This window comes from Phocoena sinus, chromosome 16 (genome assembly GCF_008692025.1).
Source record: "Phocoena sinus isolate mPhoSin1 chromosome 16, mPhoSin1.pri, whole genome shotgun sequence".
NCBI lineage: Eukaryota > Metazoa > Chordata > Mammalia > Artiodactyla > Phocoenidae > Phocoena > Phocoena sinus.
The window spans coordinates 25,912,094-25,930,367 of NC_045778.1; the positions used below are offsets into that span (position 1 = coordinate 25,912,094).

The 18,274-nt window shown below is 36.7% G+C and overlaps 1 protein-coding gene across 3 annotated transcripts in view; it reads left to right on the plus strand.

Annotated features, from left to right (window-relative positions):
* VCL (vinculin) overlaps positions 1-18,274 on the plus strand; it is a 100,070-nt gene that overhangs the window by 25,313 nt on the left and 56,483 nt on the right. For all 3 annotated transcript variants that reach the window (XM_032608022.1, XM_032608021.1, XM_032608020.1), the window contains exon 2: positions 8,492-8,562. In XM_032608022.1, the coding sequence (XP_032463913.1) occupies positions 8,543-8,562 (20 nt within the window). In that variant the 5' untranslated portion in view covers positions 8,492-8,542. The remainder of the gene's footprint in view (positions 1-8,491; positions 8,563-18,274) is intronic.

The window sequence follows — 18,274 nt, forward strand, 5'->3', positions numbered from 1 at the left end:
AGGTGGGGAAAGGCTGGGGATAAATGAAGGGGGTGGCTGCTAATGAGTTTCTTTTTGGGGTGATGAAAGAGTTCAAAAATTGATTGTGGTGATGGTTGTATAACTCTGTGAATATACTAGAAACCTCTCTAGCAGTTGACACTGTTTTTCACTTTCTTGAAATTCTATTCCTTTGGCTTTCATGACACACAGTTCTACCATTCCCCCTGCCCCGCTCAGACATTCCCTTCTCGGCTCTTTTCATCTGCTGGTTCTTCCAGCAGCCGCAATCTATTCTTCAGCCCAGGCAAGTAAACGGAGGAACCATCTCTATGATTCCTTCTCTAACATTTCCTTATCTCCATCTGAACATCCCATACCTTCTGATTAGTTTCTTTCTCAGAGCTGGCTTTCTTCCTCCATTGCATGTATTACCAAGTCACTTGCGTCAGGAGTCTGGGTGTCTCCATTACCCTCTATGTGGACTGAGTGTCATGTAGATGGATTTCTTACATCTACCCTCTTATCCATCCATACTGCTGCTGCTTTAGTTCATCTTTCACTAAGACTCTAAGCTCCATGAAGTCAGGGGCCATGTATATTTTTTTCATCACTGTCTTAATACTTAGCACTGGTGTGTTATATAAATATTTGATTGAATAAATGAACTAACAAGTGAACTTGTATTCCTAGTTTTCTTCCCTCTGTTCCATTCTTGCTGCTGAGTTTATCTTGTTGAAATGTAAACCTAAGAATGTCTTTTGCTTAGAACCATGAAATAATTTCCCACTGCTTAGAGAGTAAAGTCTAAGCACGCTGCACACAGGGCCCTCCCTGATGTGGCATCTTTCTGCTTCTTCAACTTCCTATTCTCTATACCTCTTCTCCACCCAATACCCTGTGTTCCAGCCAGGTGGGTCTGTGTTCCCTGAACTGGCCATACTTTCACATATGCTTCTCCACTATTGGAAACCTCTCGTTTTTTCCCCAAGTCCCATTATTCCTGGAGAACTCTTATCAGCCTTCTTAGCGTTTCTTTTCCTCTGTGAAACTTGGATATAACTCTTGTTAGAGCATTACCCTGTGTTACAATGATTTATTTAAGCATTTGTCCTGTCTGTGAAGGGCGAGGCCTGAGTCTCACTTATTTTTTGTATTCCCATCACACACAGTTTTGTACATAGTGCCTACCACATGGGAAGTTCTCAATAAGTGTTTGATTAAATGAATGAGTGAGTTGGAAATCAGAATAACTTAGAGAGTCCTGGTTTTTTTGGTATATATGGCTTTTTTAAACACTTGGCTCTGGTGTGTCCTCTGTGAATGATACAAAAGGTACCAGTGAGGGTGTGGATAGATCACAAGTCCATCACCAAGCACTGCAGGAAAACAACCAAAAGTGTTGCTGATGTTGGGTCACATACATTATTATTTTCCTTGTATGACCCACATGTGGTACTGGACACAGCTGCCTATCAGAATGGCTGTTCAGTATAATAGATTGATACTTATGCCATAAGAAACACTGATTTGAGCCAAACTAATAGGCAGATGGATGCACACTCCCTTGTCTGCTCATAATCAGTTGGTCAGTCAGTTGATCTCAGCTTGGCTTGGCCTACTGTAATTTTAAGTTAGGCTTACATTTTCATCATTTGTATCTTCTTGTCTAAATACATTAGCAACTTCTGTTGATTACCATCTCCCTGCCACCTTTTTAACATAATGTTCTATAGTTAACACTTATACTCTACAAATCGCCAACACAAGTCCTCCCTGCTGTGTTTTGTCTTCCTGTTTTCTTATACGTGGTCTAGCTAAGGGAGACACCTACATTAACATATTTTTTAGTCTGGGTAGTGACTTGAACCAGCCAAGCTTTTTTTTTTTTTTGCTGGAAAGAAACCAAGTCTCTCTACTGAACTACTGAACCAAATCGAGTAGATTGTGATAAAAGGAGTAATAGCAACAGCAGAAGACAAAAGGCCTCTCACATAGAATTTTGAACTAAAGTCATGTAGTGAACAAAAGATATTTAAATTAACTACGGAACAAAGTAAGAGCTCTTCAAAAGAAACATCTTCCTGCAAAGCCCCCTAAAAATGCCCCCAGGCCTTTTACTCATTCACTACCATTATTTCAGTTGTATGTCTAAGGATGCTTTATTTCTTATCTCATTCTCTTCCCACCACCTAGCAGACACATAGTTGGCACTTACTGCCTGTTTATTGAATGAATGGAATTGGGCCTCAGGAGTTAGATGCAATTCTCTGAAGAAGAAAATAAAAGATATAATTTTAGCAGTGAATAGAACCAACAAATCTGAGTTTCAGCAATGGAATAAAGTTTGGAAGCAATAAAATGTATTTACTGTAAAGTTAGATTACTTTGAAAGGGTTGTTGTTAAATGCTGACCTGGAAAAGCTGCTGAGAACTTAAGACTATAACTAAGACCTATTTGTCATTCTTTTCTCTGCGTTTTTTTAAGCCCTTTAACATACAGGTCTTTTTTTTCAGAGGGAATAAGACTTATTGTAAGGTTAAAAAAATCAGGCATCAACTTTAGTTTAATCTCATACTCATAAAACATACAGATAAAATGTGTAGGAAGTGAGAGCTTTTAAATTTTGTATTTATTAATCGTTTTATACCTTGTTCTTCAAAAGAATTTGAGGTAGAAAATGAGGACTTAAGGTAGAAAATATAAATTTAAAAGTAAGTTTTCTTCATCAGAGAGCTAAAAGGGAGTTTGGCCAACACACAGTAGACGAGTAAGAAGACCTGCAATGAGATCATGTAGTATAGAAGAAATAAATGAGTAATCAAATGATTTATTTGAGGTTACATAGCTGTTTATTAGCTAAGCTGGAACTAGAAATCAAGTCACCAAATTCCCATACATGTGCTCTTAACATGTATGTAGCAAAAACATTTGGCTTAACTAGCCAAGAATTTTGATGACCTGGTGCTGCACAGGTTCAAGAAGCATTTGTCAAGTTGATCACTTCCCGCTTGTTTGCAAAGTTGTGGCCTGTACTAGGAAATCATATGCTTCCCCATACTAAGGTTGACCTCCAAGAATAATGTTTTTCCACAAGCCGTGAAGATTCCTGCTAGTTAACAAAGAGCATTTTGTGAATTCCTTTCTGAATTGCTCTACTCTTTTTATTTGGAAAAGATGGCTGCTGTAGAAACTTTTTGTTTTGATAGTGTGGGGAGAGTGAAGGAAAGCGCATTTCCTGTCATCTCCTGGTCCAGCTCTCCTCAGTAGGTTTTGCCAGCTAGAAGATGCCTTTCTGGTCCTGCATATCCTTAGAAACTGGCTTCTTTGGAAGTTCTTGACTTGATACTTGATACAGCGATAGAACACTGAATTGAAAAGATCTAGATCTAGAACAAAGGATGACAGCCTTTGAATAAATGGGCAGGTTAAGTTACATAATCCTCTCTGCCTTCCCTTAGCACACAAAGCCCTTCCCAGGCTGACTCCAGCTTTCCTTTCTAGCCTCATTTCCTTTGCTGAAGGCACACCAGCCTGTTTTTCTTGTCTAGTCAACCGTGTGCTCAAACACATTTGAGGCTTGGACTGTGCTCTTCTTTGTGCTTGGGCTGTCTGATCCCTCTCTCCTCCATGTGGCAACTGCTGTCTCTCTAGGACCAGCTCCCTTCTTCTCTGAAGACACCACGTAGCAAAGGTAAAAATCAAGGTTAATCTAGCAGCCATGTGAAGAGTGAATTAGAAGAAGGAAGTTTGGAGGCAGGAAGACCAGTTTTAGGAGACAGTGCAAGTCCCATAGACCTGAGCTGTCCAGTATTGTAGCACGTGTGGAATTTAAATTCAAATTAAATGAAAGAAGACAACCTGAAAAGGCTATATATTGTATGATTCTAACTATATGAGGTTCAGGAAAAGGCAAAACTATGGAGACAGTAAAAAGATCAGTGGTTTTCAGAGGTTTGGGGTGGAGGGATGAATAGGCAGAGCACAGGATTTTTAGGGCAAAACCCTGTGTCATACCATGATCATGGATACCTGTCATTATACATGTGTCCAAACCCATAGAATGTGCAACACCAAGAGTGGAATGTAATGTAAACTATGAATTTGGGAGTGATTATGATGTGTCAATGGTAGGTTCATCAGTTGTAACAAATGTACCACTCTGGTGGGGGGCATTGATAATGGGGGAGGCTATTGGTATGGGGTCAGGGAGTATATGGGAAATCTCTGTATCTTCTCAATTTTGCTGTAAACCTAAAATGGATGTTTAAAAAATAGTGTTAATAAAAAAGATTAAAATTAATTAAAATTAAATAAAAGTAATAATTCAGTTCTTCAGTTGCACTAGCCATATTTCAAGTGCTTAGTAGCCACAAGTGGCTAATGGCTACTGTATTGGATAATACAAATTAAATAGAACATTTCCATCATAACAGAAAGTTCTGTTGGACAGCATTGCCAAAAATCGATTCTCCAAGTAAAAATGGCATTCATTCTACATAGTCACGTTTTATGTGTTATGCCTTAAAAACAGGACCATTCATTGTGTGTAACCTAATTACAGGCTGAGTGTATTGAAGATCAAAGCGACTGTGGATACTATCACTGCAGTTATGAATGCAGCTTAGAATAATAAATCAGATTTAGTTCACATCACTTAAATACTTAAAAATAGTTTTAAAATAAGTAGCCCTTGGGCTTCCCTGGTGGCGCAGTGGTTGAGAGTCCGCCTGCCGATGCAGGGGACATGGGTTCGTGCCCCGGTCCGGGAAGATCCCACATGCCGCGGAGCGGCTGGGCCCATGAGCCATGGCCGCTGAGCCTGCGCATCTAGAGCCTGTGCTCTGCAACGGGAGAGGCCACAACAGTGAGAGGCCCGCGTACCGCAAAAAAAAAAAAAAAAAAAGTAGCCCTTGAGTATGTTTTTATTTTCTATTTCTGTTTCCTCACCAACCCCCTACCTTTACAAAAGAGACCTAAAATAGTTAAATAGAATTCATTCTTTAGTAATTACCTCTACTGGGGTCAGAATAGTTGCTATTGAAAAACTGTTTCAGTGGTTTTGCCTGGTTTACTCATGATTGTTTTATCCTTTCATGTTAAATCTTTGCTATACATCAGCCTTTTTTAGCATTGCTGCTTTTGAAGACATTTTACTTAATTGACCTACGTGTTATTTTAAATTTTTCTTTCTGTCAGTCCACTCCCCAACCCCTACTTCACCCATTTCAAGAGCAAGTCCCATTAGCTCTTCCTCCAAAAGAACTAATTCTCCATGTCCACTTTTGCGTCTTATTTTAAGTCACTACCATCATTCCCCTGGACAACTACAGTAGCTTCCTAACTGGTCACTCTGCTTCTCCTTGCTTGCTAAGATCACTTCTCCTTATAACAGGCAAAATGACCTTTAAAAAAAAAAATTCATGTCAGTCTCTTGTTTAGCACTCCTGCTTCCTGTTGTACTTAGGAAAGATTCCAAACACCTTAACTTGGCCTAAAAGTCTCTTTTGTGATATGACCATTGCCTTCTTACCCAACCTCATCACCACACCTACCCCCCTCACTGAGCTTCAGCCACTCTGACCTCCTTAAGGCTCTTTTAGTACACCCAAACTTTCCTGCCCTTGGGCCTTTATCTTGCTTCTCCCTCTTGATTGTTCTTTCCCAGCTCTTGCATGAGTAGTTCCTTTTCAGCTTCAGAATCTCAGCTCCAATGTTACTTCTTTGTCCACTGTTTTTTTTTTTTTAATTCGATTGTTTGTTTTATCACTATTGAGTTTTTAAAAAAATTATTTATTTTTATCTTTGGCTACATTGCGTCTTCGTTGCTGTGCAACAGGCTTTTCCTAGTTGTGGTGAGCGGGGGCTATTCTTTGTTGCAGTGGGTGGGCTTCTCATTGTGGTGGCTTCTCTTGTTGCGGAGCATGGGCTCTAGGCGTACGGGCTTCAGTAGTTGTGGCACATGGGCTCAGTAGTTGTGGCTCATGGGCTCTAGAGCGCAGGCTCAGTAGTTGTGGCTCACGGGCTTAGTTGCTCCACAGCATGTGGGATCTTCCCGGACCAGGGCTCAAACCCGTGTCCCCTGCACTGACAAGTGGATTCTTAACCATTGCACCACTAGGGAAGCCCTGTCCACACTTTTTAAAGTAGGCCCCCCTCTACTCCTACCCCATACTCTTTATAGCATCATCTTTACTATTACCTGGAATGATTTTGTTTATTTATTTATTTATTTACTTGTGTGCTCTCTCTCTGTCTACTCCCACTGGAATATAACTTCCATGAGGGAAGGAAACTTATTTTTACTCCCGTTCTGTCTAAAGTACCTGGAACAGTGACTGGCACATGTAGTTGCATTCAATAAATGTTTAATAACACTGAATACTTTCTAAAGGAGATATAAAGGGAGGGTTGCACACTCTCTCTCTCTTTCTTGCACACTCTCTCTCTCTTTCTCTCTACCCCTGTCTCTCTTTGGCTCTCTCTATATATGTACATGTGGTGTGTAAAATAAAAGGAATTGCCGTTGCTCTAAGTGTGAATATCTTTGTAGACCCTTTATGCTTAGTATGAACGAGTGACTGTTGCTGCACTTCATCTTTTCCTTCATGAAGTCATGGCCCACAGCTTTTTGAATGGCTGATTTTTGTTAGAAACTATGGTGAACAATACATCTGGAAATATTCTGTCATGTTTTGATCTGAGAAACTCTAGAGAACCAGCTGCTGATTTGAAAGGGTTTTATTATGATACAGACAGTCCATTGTCTACAAAAGCACTGGCTATTACACAGTGGTATATGTGTCTTGCTTTTTTCTGAGCTATTAACTTTAGAGCAAAAACTTGTATTTATTAACTCATGCCTGACTGGTATCCCCTGAGAATAGTTTATTGTGTTATTTGCTTTAGCTGCTTTACTGTGCATTTAGGAATTTTTTAAACTCGTTTTTCTTCTTTAAACTCAATAAAAGTTAAACGGTTAAATAATAGGATTGCGATACTTTCCATTCTGGGTTTTAAAAATTTCACAGATTTCTGCATTAAAATGTGGTTTATATTTATGATTTAATATTCCTAAATAGCTTTATATTGATAAAAGGGTGAATTTCACTATTCCTTATATTAAGGTTTGCTTCTTTTAGAGTGCTTTGTAATACATGATATAGTTAAAGAAAAATTGACATCCAAGCCCTACATAGGAATGATTTTAAAGAAAGTGAGGATGTATACCATTTGTGGTATAATAAATACATGTGCACATGCACACAATCCGGTTAGTGTGGCAGTATTTTGATATGTTTTTAAAATTTTTTGCCATTACTTTTGGGGAAGATTTATATAAAATGATAGATAATTAATAAAATTTTTAGGTAGGAAATAACTACACTTAAGTAACCAAGAGTAACATTTTAATGTTACATTTTAAATTACAAAAATTATTTATACACATTTCAGAAAATTAGAAAACAGGAAATACAGATACAAATTCACTCAAAATTTTGTAAGCATTAATAAATACATTTTGTTTTATATTCTTTCAGTATTTTGCCTTGTACATAATGAGTTTTGGGTTTGTTGTAATCATAGTGTATTTATTATTTTTTATTCCTCCTTTTAAACGAAGTATAATGTCATAAACATTTTCCCATAGTGCTGAGTCTTTACAACCATTGTTTTAATGGCCCTGTAGTACTAAGTCTAAAGATATATCTTAATTTACTTAATTGTTTCTCATTGTTGGTAAGTTATTTTGAAAATGTTTTTGCTTTTTTAACTAACATGATAGTGAATATTTTTGTAAATATTGTGATTACCACACTTGGTATTATTGCTTATAGGGTGTATTCTCATAAGTGGAATTCCTAGATAGGATGTTTTTGTCTGTTAACACATACTAGCAAATGATTTTCCAAAGAGAATATACCAGTTTACATTGCTACCAGCAGGGTGTAAAACTATTCCATTGCAACATTTAGCATTATATATTATTTCTTTTTAAGGTGCTCTATGATTAGGGAAAACATGTTGATTACTAGTTAAGTTGTGTACTTTCATATGTTTGGTTTCTAGTTTCAGAGTTATTGTTTCACATATTTTTCCAGTTCCAGTAATGTCAATTTTTTTCTGAATAGACATTTTAGCTTACCTAACTGGATTCATGTACTTCATGTACTCTTTCAGAGATGTAGCAGTTTGTGATTAAACAGAAATACACACAAACATATATATTCTCAATGATGAATTTTTTTTTTCTCACTGTGCTCAATGATGCCTTCAAATTAATTACTCTGGAACAGGGTTAATACATTATGTTTGCACTCTATATTGTTATCCAAGTGTATTATGGAAGCATATGTGGGAGCAATCTTGATAATTTCAAAAAATCCAGAAATTTTCTTCAAATCTATCATTTTCAATGATAATGTGTAATGTATGTTTCAAATATGTTTAAATAATAGTTTTAAAAGTCTGAGAATTTAAATTTGACTTGTGAATCGTTTTTCCCTGTAGGTTGGAAAAGAGACTGTTCAAACCACTGAGGATCAGATTTTGAAGAGAGATATGCCACCAGCATTTATTAAGTAAGTAATTAAAACATTCTTCTATTGCTAAGCAGAATAATCCTCTTGTTAGGAAAGGAAAAATACTGACTGTAGGAGCAATTTTTTTTTTTTTTTAATATAAAGCTCTGTTTACAGTTGAAATTTTAATTTTTCATTTTTCAGCAGTCAAATTTCCTACTGTTGATTTTATTCATTGGTGTTAGGCATTTTTGACATAATTTTTAATCAAACTATGACTTCTGAATTTTGTTTTTCAGAATGGAAAGGATTCAGAAACATTCTGACCTTAGCATGCATGAGTCTGGATTGTGTACTAAATACCTTTGCTTGGAGATAACAGTGGATACAAACTTAAAAAAAAAATGTGTTTTGTCACATATTTCAGTAGCGTTTTAAATTTAAGTTATATTTACATATCACTTAATACTCCTACAAATAATTGCTGGACATTTTGGCCTATCCTATGTAAAGTAAGCAGAGATACTAACTTTTGATTAGTTAAAGCTTCTCAGGTTCTTGATTATGTTGTCTTTGATTAATGACTTTGTTTTTTATGGCAGTCACGTCCTAAGTAAAAGTAAAGCCTGATGCAGAAGACAAAAAAAAAAAGTAGAACCTCTACAAATCAATAAGAGAAAGAGATAAGTCTATTCAGTTTTAAAAAACAAGGGCAAAGAATTTGAATAGGCACTTCAAAAGAGAGGAAATCCAAATGGCCAGCAAACCTGTGAGAAGGTGCTCTATCTCAGTAGTCATCAGAGAACTGCAAATTGTTCTATTATAAGCTCCTAAATTAAGAAGTCTGATAATATCAGTTGTTGGTGTGGATGTGGAGCAATTGGGGCACTGCTGCTGGGAATGTAAATTGGTGCAGCCACGTTGGGAAACAGTTGGGCATTAGTAAAGTGGAAAATAGGCAATTTCTCTGCCTCCCAGTATGTTCCCTAAAGAAACTTATGCCCATGTACACTAGGATCCATATACAAAAATACTGATATCAACATTGTTCATGATGATACCACTGGTCTATCTACAGTAGAATGGATAAAAATGATCATGCTATAGTCAATCAATTGGAATATTAATCAGTAATAAAAAGGAATGAGTATATTTCGTTTTAAAATGGTTAATTTTATGAATTAAAAAAAGAATGAATGAATATGAAAAATAATTAAGGGAAGTGAATGATAGAGATATAGATATGTAGGTAGGTTCCATTTATTTAAAGTTCAAAAACAAACTGTTGTTTAGGGATGCCTATTTATAAGGTAAAAAGATAAAGACGAATAAGGAAATAATGAACACAGAAGTCTGCATAGTGGTACTCCGGGAGGAAGGAAGAGGGCTGTACTTAGGGAGAGGCATGCAGGGGCTTCTAAAGTGGTAATAATGTTCTATTTCTTGATTTAGCTGTTCAGTTACATGAGTGGTTGTTTTATAATCACTCATTATATTATATATATGTTTTGTGCAATTTTCTGTATGTATGTTATATATCACAATTTAAAATAAAGCAAAAAGTGTTCCTTTATTTTTATCCTCCTTATGGTCTATTATTTTCATTGAACAGATGAGAATTTCACCCATATTGGTATCTTCTTATTTCTAACTTACTTTAGTGGGTGCTTCTACAGAACTGTTTATGTTAATTCTGCAAAATGTTCATGTGTCAGGAAGTAAGGTACCAGAAGCATCTGTTTTCTGCAGAGACTGTTTTGTGGGAGTCTCTTTTTAAACTTGCCCTCTTTGGACTTGGTGGCATCCTGGGTTTCTTCCAGCTCTAACCAGTATGAGCCTACTTTATTTATGTGCCATTTCATCAGCATGGTAATATTAAGAGTCCTATGCTGTCAGTTAAACATAGTGTAATTAAACTTGCATTTAGTGTACATTAAAAACACAGCTCTAGCTTGTACCCGTTTGCCCCTCACCCCCTGGAAGGTACAGAGCATGGGGAGATAGTGTATAGGGAGATTCAATATCAGGGAAGTATGTATATGTATAGCTGATTCACTTTGGTATAAAGCAGAAACTAACACACCATTGTAAAGCAATTATACTCCAATAAAGATGTTAAAAAAAAATATCGGGGAAGTTGGACTTGATGACCCTATAAAAAGTTCCTTTTAACCCTTCACATTCAAGCCTATGAATATCATTTGACTGGTAAATGAATTTCTTCAGGAAACTCATTTCTGCTTATTCCCAGAAATATACCTTTGAAATATGCTATGTGCTCTCTCACAGGCTTCCTTGGGGACTTAGAAAAATTAAGGAGTACCCTAGTTGTGATGATATTTTCAGAAAAGTGGGTAACTTTAAAACAAAACAAAACCTCATTGATCACCCTTGGTGGTAACTAGGACACCAGCCCCTTACTCTGGTAATGGGAAATTTAAAAGAGGCATTTGTCCTATCTTTCCAGAGGTTCCTCAAAAAATTAAAAATAGATATATCACATGATCCAGCAGTTCCACTTCTGGGTATTTATTTAATTTTAAAATTTTATTTATTTTTATTTTTGGCTGTGTTGGGTCTTTGTTGCTGTGCGTGGGTTTTCTCTAGGTGTAGCAAGCGGGGGCTACTCTTTGTTGCGGTGCGTGGGCTTATTGCAGTGGCTTCTCTTGTTGCGGAGCATGGGCTCTAGGTGCGGGGGCTTCAGTATTTGTGGCCCTTGGGCTCCATAGTTGTGGCTTGCGGGCTGTAGAGTGCAGGCTCAGTGGTTGTGGCGCACAGGCTTAGTTGCTCCGTGGCGTGTGGGATCCTCCTGAACCAGGGCTTAAACCTGTGTCCCCTGCATTGGCAGGTGGATTCTTAACCACTGCACCATGAGGGAAATCCCTGGGTATTTATCTTAAGGAAATAAAATCACTTATCTTGAAAAAAATATCTGTACCCCATGTTGATTGCAGCATTATTTACAATAGTCAAGATATGGAAGCAACCTAAGTGTCCATCAATGGGTGAATTGATAAAGGTGTGATATATATATATAATATATTATTCAGCCATAGAAAAGAAGGAAATCCTGCTGTTTGTAACAACATGGATGGACCCTGAGGGCATTATGCTAAGTGAAATAAGTTGGAGAAAGACAAATACTATATGATTTATATGTAGAATATTTAAAAAAATGAATTCATAGGTACAGAGAACAGGTGGGTGGTTGCCAGAGGTGGGGAGGTGGGGGGGTGTGCAAGATGGGGAAGGGAGTCAAAAAGTACAAACTTGCAGTTATAAATAAGTCATGAAGATATAATATACAGCATGGTGAATATAGTTAATAATACTGTATTATATATTTGAAAGTTGCTGAGAGTAGATCTTTTTTGCAGTACGCGGGCCTCTCACTGCTGTGGCCTCTCCCATTGCAGAGCACAGGCTCCGGACGCGCAGGGTCAGTGGCCATGACTCACGGGCCTAGCCGCTCCGAGGCATGTGGGATCTTCCCGGACCGGGGCACGAACCTGTGTCCCCTGCATTGGCAGGCGGACTGTCAACCACTGTGCCACCAGGGAAGCCCTGCTAAGAGTAGATCTTAAAAGTTCTCATCACAAGAAAAAAAAAATTGTAACTATCCTTTCTCTCTTGGGCATACTTTATTTCACAGTAACCTAATAGCTCCAGTTGATGGGGGAAATTCTAACCAATAAAAGTGGAATAAATGACAGAATTAGAAAGTCATGATTATGCAGTGTTTAATGAAACCACTGATTTAGGTAAGGATCATTAATGGATATGAAACCATTCAGCGGTTTTAACCTTTATCATGCCATTCAGGGAGAACCCTGGTCACCTTGAGGAGTCAGGGAAAAACATTGTGTTATGACCAACTGAAATATGTACTGAGCAGTGTTTAAAAAGTACAGGACTTAATATGCCACACTCTGAAATGTTACCTGAAAATAGCCTGGAGTACAAAAACAATATGGCTGTTATTATCAAACAAATTTGGGGGATGAATAAGTATTCTGCAGTTTAAAACATGAGGGCTCTTTATGCTTTTCTTTAGAATGCAAAATGAAGCAAAAAATAACTTTACTAGGATGGGGAAGGGACAGAGAGGGAAACAGATGGAAGCAATTAATGACATCCTTGGAACTGTTGAGTAGTACATTCTTTTGGGCTGTTTGGTTGATGTTTGGAAGTCTCTAGGGCATGACAGACTGATGCTTCTGCTGTCTCTACTTTGACAAGGACTTCTAAATAGTGTCTGCTTTGACAACGCTAAAAAATAAGTTTAAAAATTTATTCTTGGATCAATCTCTACTCCTAGAATGTTAGAATGTCAGGGCTAGAGAAAACAGAAGACTGTTGATCTCTAGATGGATTTATACATAAGCAATCTGATGTAGATTTAGAAATTTTTCAGGGAAGGATATGTCATTTTCAGAATTTTTGATATTTTCAGGATTTGGGGGGGCTCTCAAAATCAAATCATAGTCTATTTGTGTGACTGGCAATTAAGGGCATGTTGGAATGTTGGAGAATGGTTTAATATCAGTTAAAGATCATACATTTGGGTTGTAACTGTTGATGAGGGACTCCAATGCTTGGGCAATTCCTTACTGTAAAAGTGAGGGCCATTTTAATATAGAACAAGATTTGCATTGTCACAGGAAGGCTTTCTCTTGGGTGGAGCAAAAGTTATCTGATCCCTGATTGCACTGGCAAATAGAGTTTACAATTTACTAATTTTACCAGATTGCATTAATAGCCACAGTGTTGCACAAGAGGTGTAGGGTTGCGTGATGATTGCCACAGAAACTGCTGTGATCTTTATAGACTTCAGGAGTGCCACGGTCATGCTGTACTGTTAAAATAGTGGTTAGACTCACCCTATAAGAAGTCATTTGTTCCTTTAGAGACTGTCAGCAGGAGATTCAGCTACTGTTGTTTGTGTTTGTACTTTGCATCATTGTCATCAATCATTATCATCAGGCAGCTGCAGCAGCTGTAATAGTTATGTGCGATTTATTAATGGGCTAGACACACTAATTGGTTAATAGAATATTTATTGATTGCTTTCTATGTGTCTAGTATGCTAAGTGCTACATAGAATAGCAGTTTTTAATCGTCCTTATTATGAATGATCACTTGTAAGATGTATTACAAGTTATTTATTAATAGTAATAAAGTGCCAAAGTTTGCAAATGCTTTATTTAAAAAAAGTAAATTGAGCATATTCAAGATCACATATATAATAACATTCCTCTCATTCCCACTCACTAGGTTTTGTTGTTTTCCTTTTAACTTTTATTGAAATATAATATATTCACTGGCTTTTTATTATGCTTTCTTTAGTGCAGGAGAAATTAGTGGAAATATTGCTGTTGCGGCTGGAAATTGTGCATAATCACAGGTACACCCAAAGGGGTAGGTCATATATTGAGAGTTTTATTCTTCTGTGTATCATGGAGGCACTAAGGTGAACTGCTGCTACAGAGAGATTTTTAAGAAAGTGCTTTAAGAAATTTCAAATTGAAGAGCTGTAAAACAGACTGACTTTATAATAGGAGAGAAGGAGTGCTGTCATTGTAGGTAGGAATAGTAGAAAGAGGCTCATTTAGGAAGTTGGACTTGGGAGGACAGATGTAGGGAAAAAGGAAAGTACTGGAAGTGGGGACAGGTGTGGGAAGAAAGGAAAATACTCCAGGTGGAATGAGCAGCATGAGTCAGTCATGGGGGCTTTGAGGAGAGGAACAGTCATGGTGGGGGTGGTAGGAACTAAGCTTAGGTAGTTGGGTCAGATGATGAAGCCCTTGAAAGCCAGGCAGAGGAATTTGGAATTGGGTGGTAGGGAAGCTTTGCGCTTCTTGAGCAGTAACTCAAATGACAAGATGAAGGTGGTTTTTCAGGAAGAGTCATAGCCAATACAGGATGAATAATAGGTGCTAGTGAAGGAGAGTAAGTTGTGTGTCAAACTGACCAGATTCATTTCCTGTCAGCAGGGATTTGCTTCAAGCTGATTTCTTAATAGGTAAAAAATGTTTGTGGCAAACTATTTTCTTAGCCTCGGAAAAACTGCTATTGCAGTATATGGTGGAATTTCATTCTTATTTCTGCAATGGAGCAGAAATGGATAAGGAAGGCAGTTCTTGGCCCATATCCAGGGGTGTTTAGTATCTGAATGTATCAAAAGGTGTCACTTGTGAGGTGGTCTCGTGGTATGAACTCCTTAAAAAGGGCATAAAGCGCTTTGTCTGTTGGCAGGCAAATAGTTTCATTTTAGAACTGTGAAGTGTCGCCACTCTGTCTCAGTGCTGCTCTGAACAGTCTGCTTGAAATCATCAAAACTTGGATTGATTCACCAGTTTGGACTATTTTTGAAACATATTGTAATGTCTAAGCCTATCAAATAAAAGAATGTTCCTAAAATACTTTGTGAAAGGGTGTATGTAGTGGCAATCTACATGATTGCCATTAATCATATTTCCTAGGAAATTGCCATGTTTTAACCCTTAAACTTTATTAGTTAAGCACAATTATGGTCTGTATTTGTACAATTTTACCTTGACTGATATTCATGTACAAAGAAGAAATTTGAAAAGGATTTAAACATGCTTACACTTAATATAGATTTCTTTTGACTTAAAGTAGTAGTGTCATGTTTTTAGATCATAAGCCCTCACATTTAGCTTTTTTCTTTGCTTTTGATCTTGAACAATCAGAATAATTTGTGATGAAATTTGAATTTTCAAACACGCTTTTTGGTGAAAGTGGCCAGAATATCTTTTTTTTTTTTTTTTTTTTTTTGGCGGTACACGGGTCTTTCACTGTTGTGGCCTCTCCCGTTGCGGAGCACAGGCTCCGGACACGCAGGCTCAGCGGCCATGGCTCACAGGCCCAGCCGCTCCGCGGCATGTGGGATCTTCCCAGACCTGGGCACGAACCCGTGTCCCCTGCATCGGCAGGCGGACTCTCAACCACTGCGCCACCAGGGAAGCCCTATACTGTGTTTTTTAATGCACCTCGTCTTGCAGATGAGGAAGCTGAGAGTCAGAGAAGCTCACAGTAACTTGTTGAAAGTTACCTAGTACATAAATGGCAGAGGTAAGAGTCAAACCCTAAACTATCTGACACCAGGCTTGTACTCAATCCAGTATGCTAAGACTCTTTCTCACCCTTCTTTGTAAGAATCTCTTCTCATAATGTAATAGTTATTGTGAGGCTTAAATGAGTGAGATAATGTATGTGAAAGTACCTGAAAAAAAAAGATATTTGGTGAAAATTAGCTTTCTTCTTGAGCTTCTCAATCTTTTTTTCTCAGTCATTTTCTCAAAATAAACTCAGTTACTTTTTAAGCTTTTTCATAGAAAAATTTCCTCTCATTTATTGTCTCCTGTAGTAAGACCTTGTTAAAAAAAATCTGATTGCTTGTTTTCATTTAATACTTTTTCTGTATCTGTTGAGATAATCATGCAGTTTTTATCCTTTCCTAGTCTATAAGATGGTCTCTGGTCTACTCCATAAGTATCGACTTTTCTGATGGTGAACCGTCTATGCATTTCTTTCTTTTTTTTTTTTTTTTTTTCCAGCCACATTACACAGCTTGCAGGATCTTAGTTCCCCGACCAGGGATCGAACCCCGGGCCCCGGCAGTCAAAGCGTTGAGTTCCCCCATCTGTGCATTTCTAAGATAAACCCTATGTAGTAGTGATTTAGAAAAGAAAATACAATGCTAAATTCAACTTTAATATTTTAAAAAGATTTTGCTTCTTTGTTCATGAGGGGTCTTGATCTATAATTTTCTTATTTTGTTTCTTATTCTGTTATCAAGGTTATTTTAGTTTCATAAAATAAGATTTCTAGTCTTTGAAACATTTTATATAAGAAAAGGGTTGTCTGTCCTTGAAAGTTGGGCAAAACTTGCATCTAAAACTTTCTTGGGTCTGGTGTCCTTTAGAGGAAGAAAGTTGATTACTCTTTCAGATTCCTTTTATTATCTAATTCAGGTTTTAAATTCATTTTGAGTCAACTTTGATAATCTGATACTTTTCTAAGAAATTATGCATTTCCTCTAACCTTTTTTGTTCAGTATTATCTATTTCTGCCTTTTTTTTTTCTTACCACTCTTATGGGAGATTTATGTTTTATTAGTTTTTTCCCCAAAGATCTATTTCATTAAATTCTGTTCTTAGGTTCATTATTTATTTTGTTAAGTTTATTATTTGAATATCTTATTTTCAATATTTCTATCTTTTAGTATTTCTTGTTTTTAAATAAATATAATATTTTGGACTCTCTATTTTGCTCTGATTACAAGTTTAGAAACAGCTGTGTACTTTAATAGTTGTTCAGCCCTAAATATTTTGTAATTTTGGTGTGAATTCCTCTTACCCATGTACATTATTTAGTAGTACATTTAAAGATTCTTTTTACTACAGGCATATTTCAGAGATGTTGTGTGTTTAGTTCCAGATTACCATAATATTCGCAATAAAACAAGTCACATGAATTTTTTGGTTTCCCAGTGCATATAAAAGTTTTTTATACTATACTGTAGTCTGTTAAGTGTGCAATAGCATGTGTCTAAAAAAACAATGTACATACCTTAATTTAAAAATATTTTATTGCTAAAAAATGCCAAAACAATCACAGTAATAACATCACAGATCACCATGACAAATATCATAACAATGAAATATTGTGAGAATTACCAAAATGTGACACAGAGACATGAAGTGAGCAAATGATGTTGGGAAAACGATGCCTGTAGTCTTGCTCAACACAGGGGCCACAAACCTTCTAATTTGTAAAAAACACAGTATCTGCTAAGTGCAGTGGAGTGAAGTGCAATAAAATGAGGTATGCTTATATCTTTTAATTGTTATATTTCTAATTTAATTGCTTTGTGCCCAGAAGTCTTGGTTGGTATGTGATCAATTCTTCGAAATTATTCTGTGACATAATAAGTGGTCAGTGTTGGTAAGTGTACCACTGTGTGTGCTTAAAAAGAAAGTGTATTCTCTTCTGCTTGGGTATAGGGTTCTCTTTTTATCAATTAGGTCAACATATAAGTATTATTGATCAGACTTTTATAGTCTTGCTATAAATCATAAACTGTTTATGATTGAGGTCTGTTGAAATCTATAATAATTGTAGATTTGTCAGTTTTCCTCATAATTGTCAGTTTTAACTTTATATATTTCAAAGCAATATTATAAGTGGTTACAAGCTTATGATTCTCTTGGATCCTAAATTCTGTTAATTATTTTTTTATTATCTTTTTTTAGGATGATTGTTGACTGCTGTTTAGCCTACTGTTGACTTTTATCTCCAGATTTTGTTCTTTTTTTTTTTAAACCACATCCTAGTTTTTGTCAGTTTTCCTCATAAGTAAAAGTATTCTCTCATTGTGTGTCTATTCCACTTCACTTTGTGTTTAGGTATTTACACCTCTAGCTCATTCATTACATTCTGCTGTAGAACAGTGATTATCAACTTTTTTCAGCATAAGGAACTTCAAATAATAATGGTGAGACTCTTTATTATTAGTTGATTAAGAATGTATAAGAATAAAAGTCACAATGAATTTGTAATGTTTTAAAATAGATTCTTATTTTATTCATCACGACAGCATCAACATACATTTGAAAACTACTAGTATCTGTAAGACGCACTTGCTTATATGTTTATCTGTTTCTGCTGTAACCACAGCATGAGTTTGAGGAAGGACCAGAGGAGCTGATAGACCTGTAGGTAGCAGAGTTCTTGATTGAACCTTGCA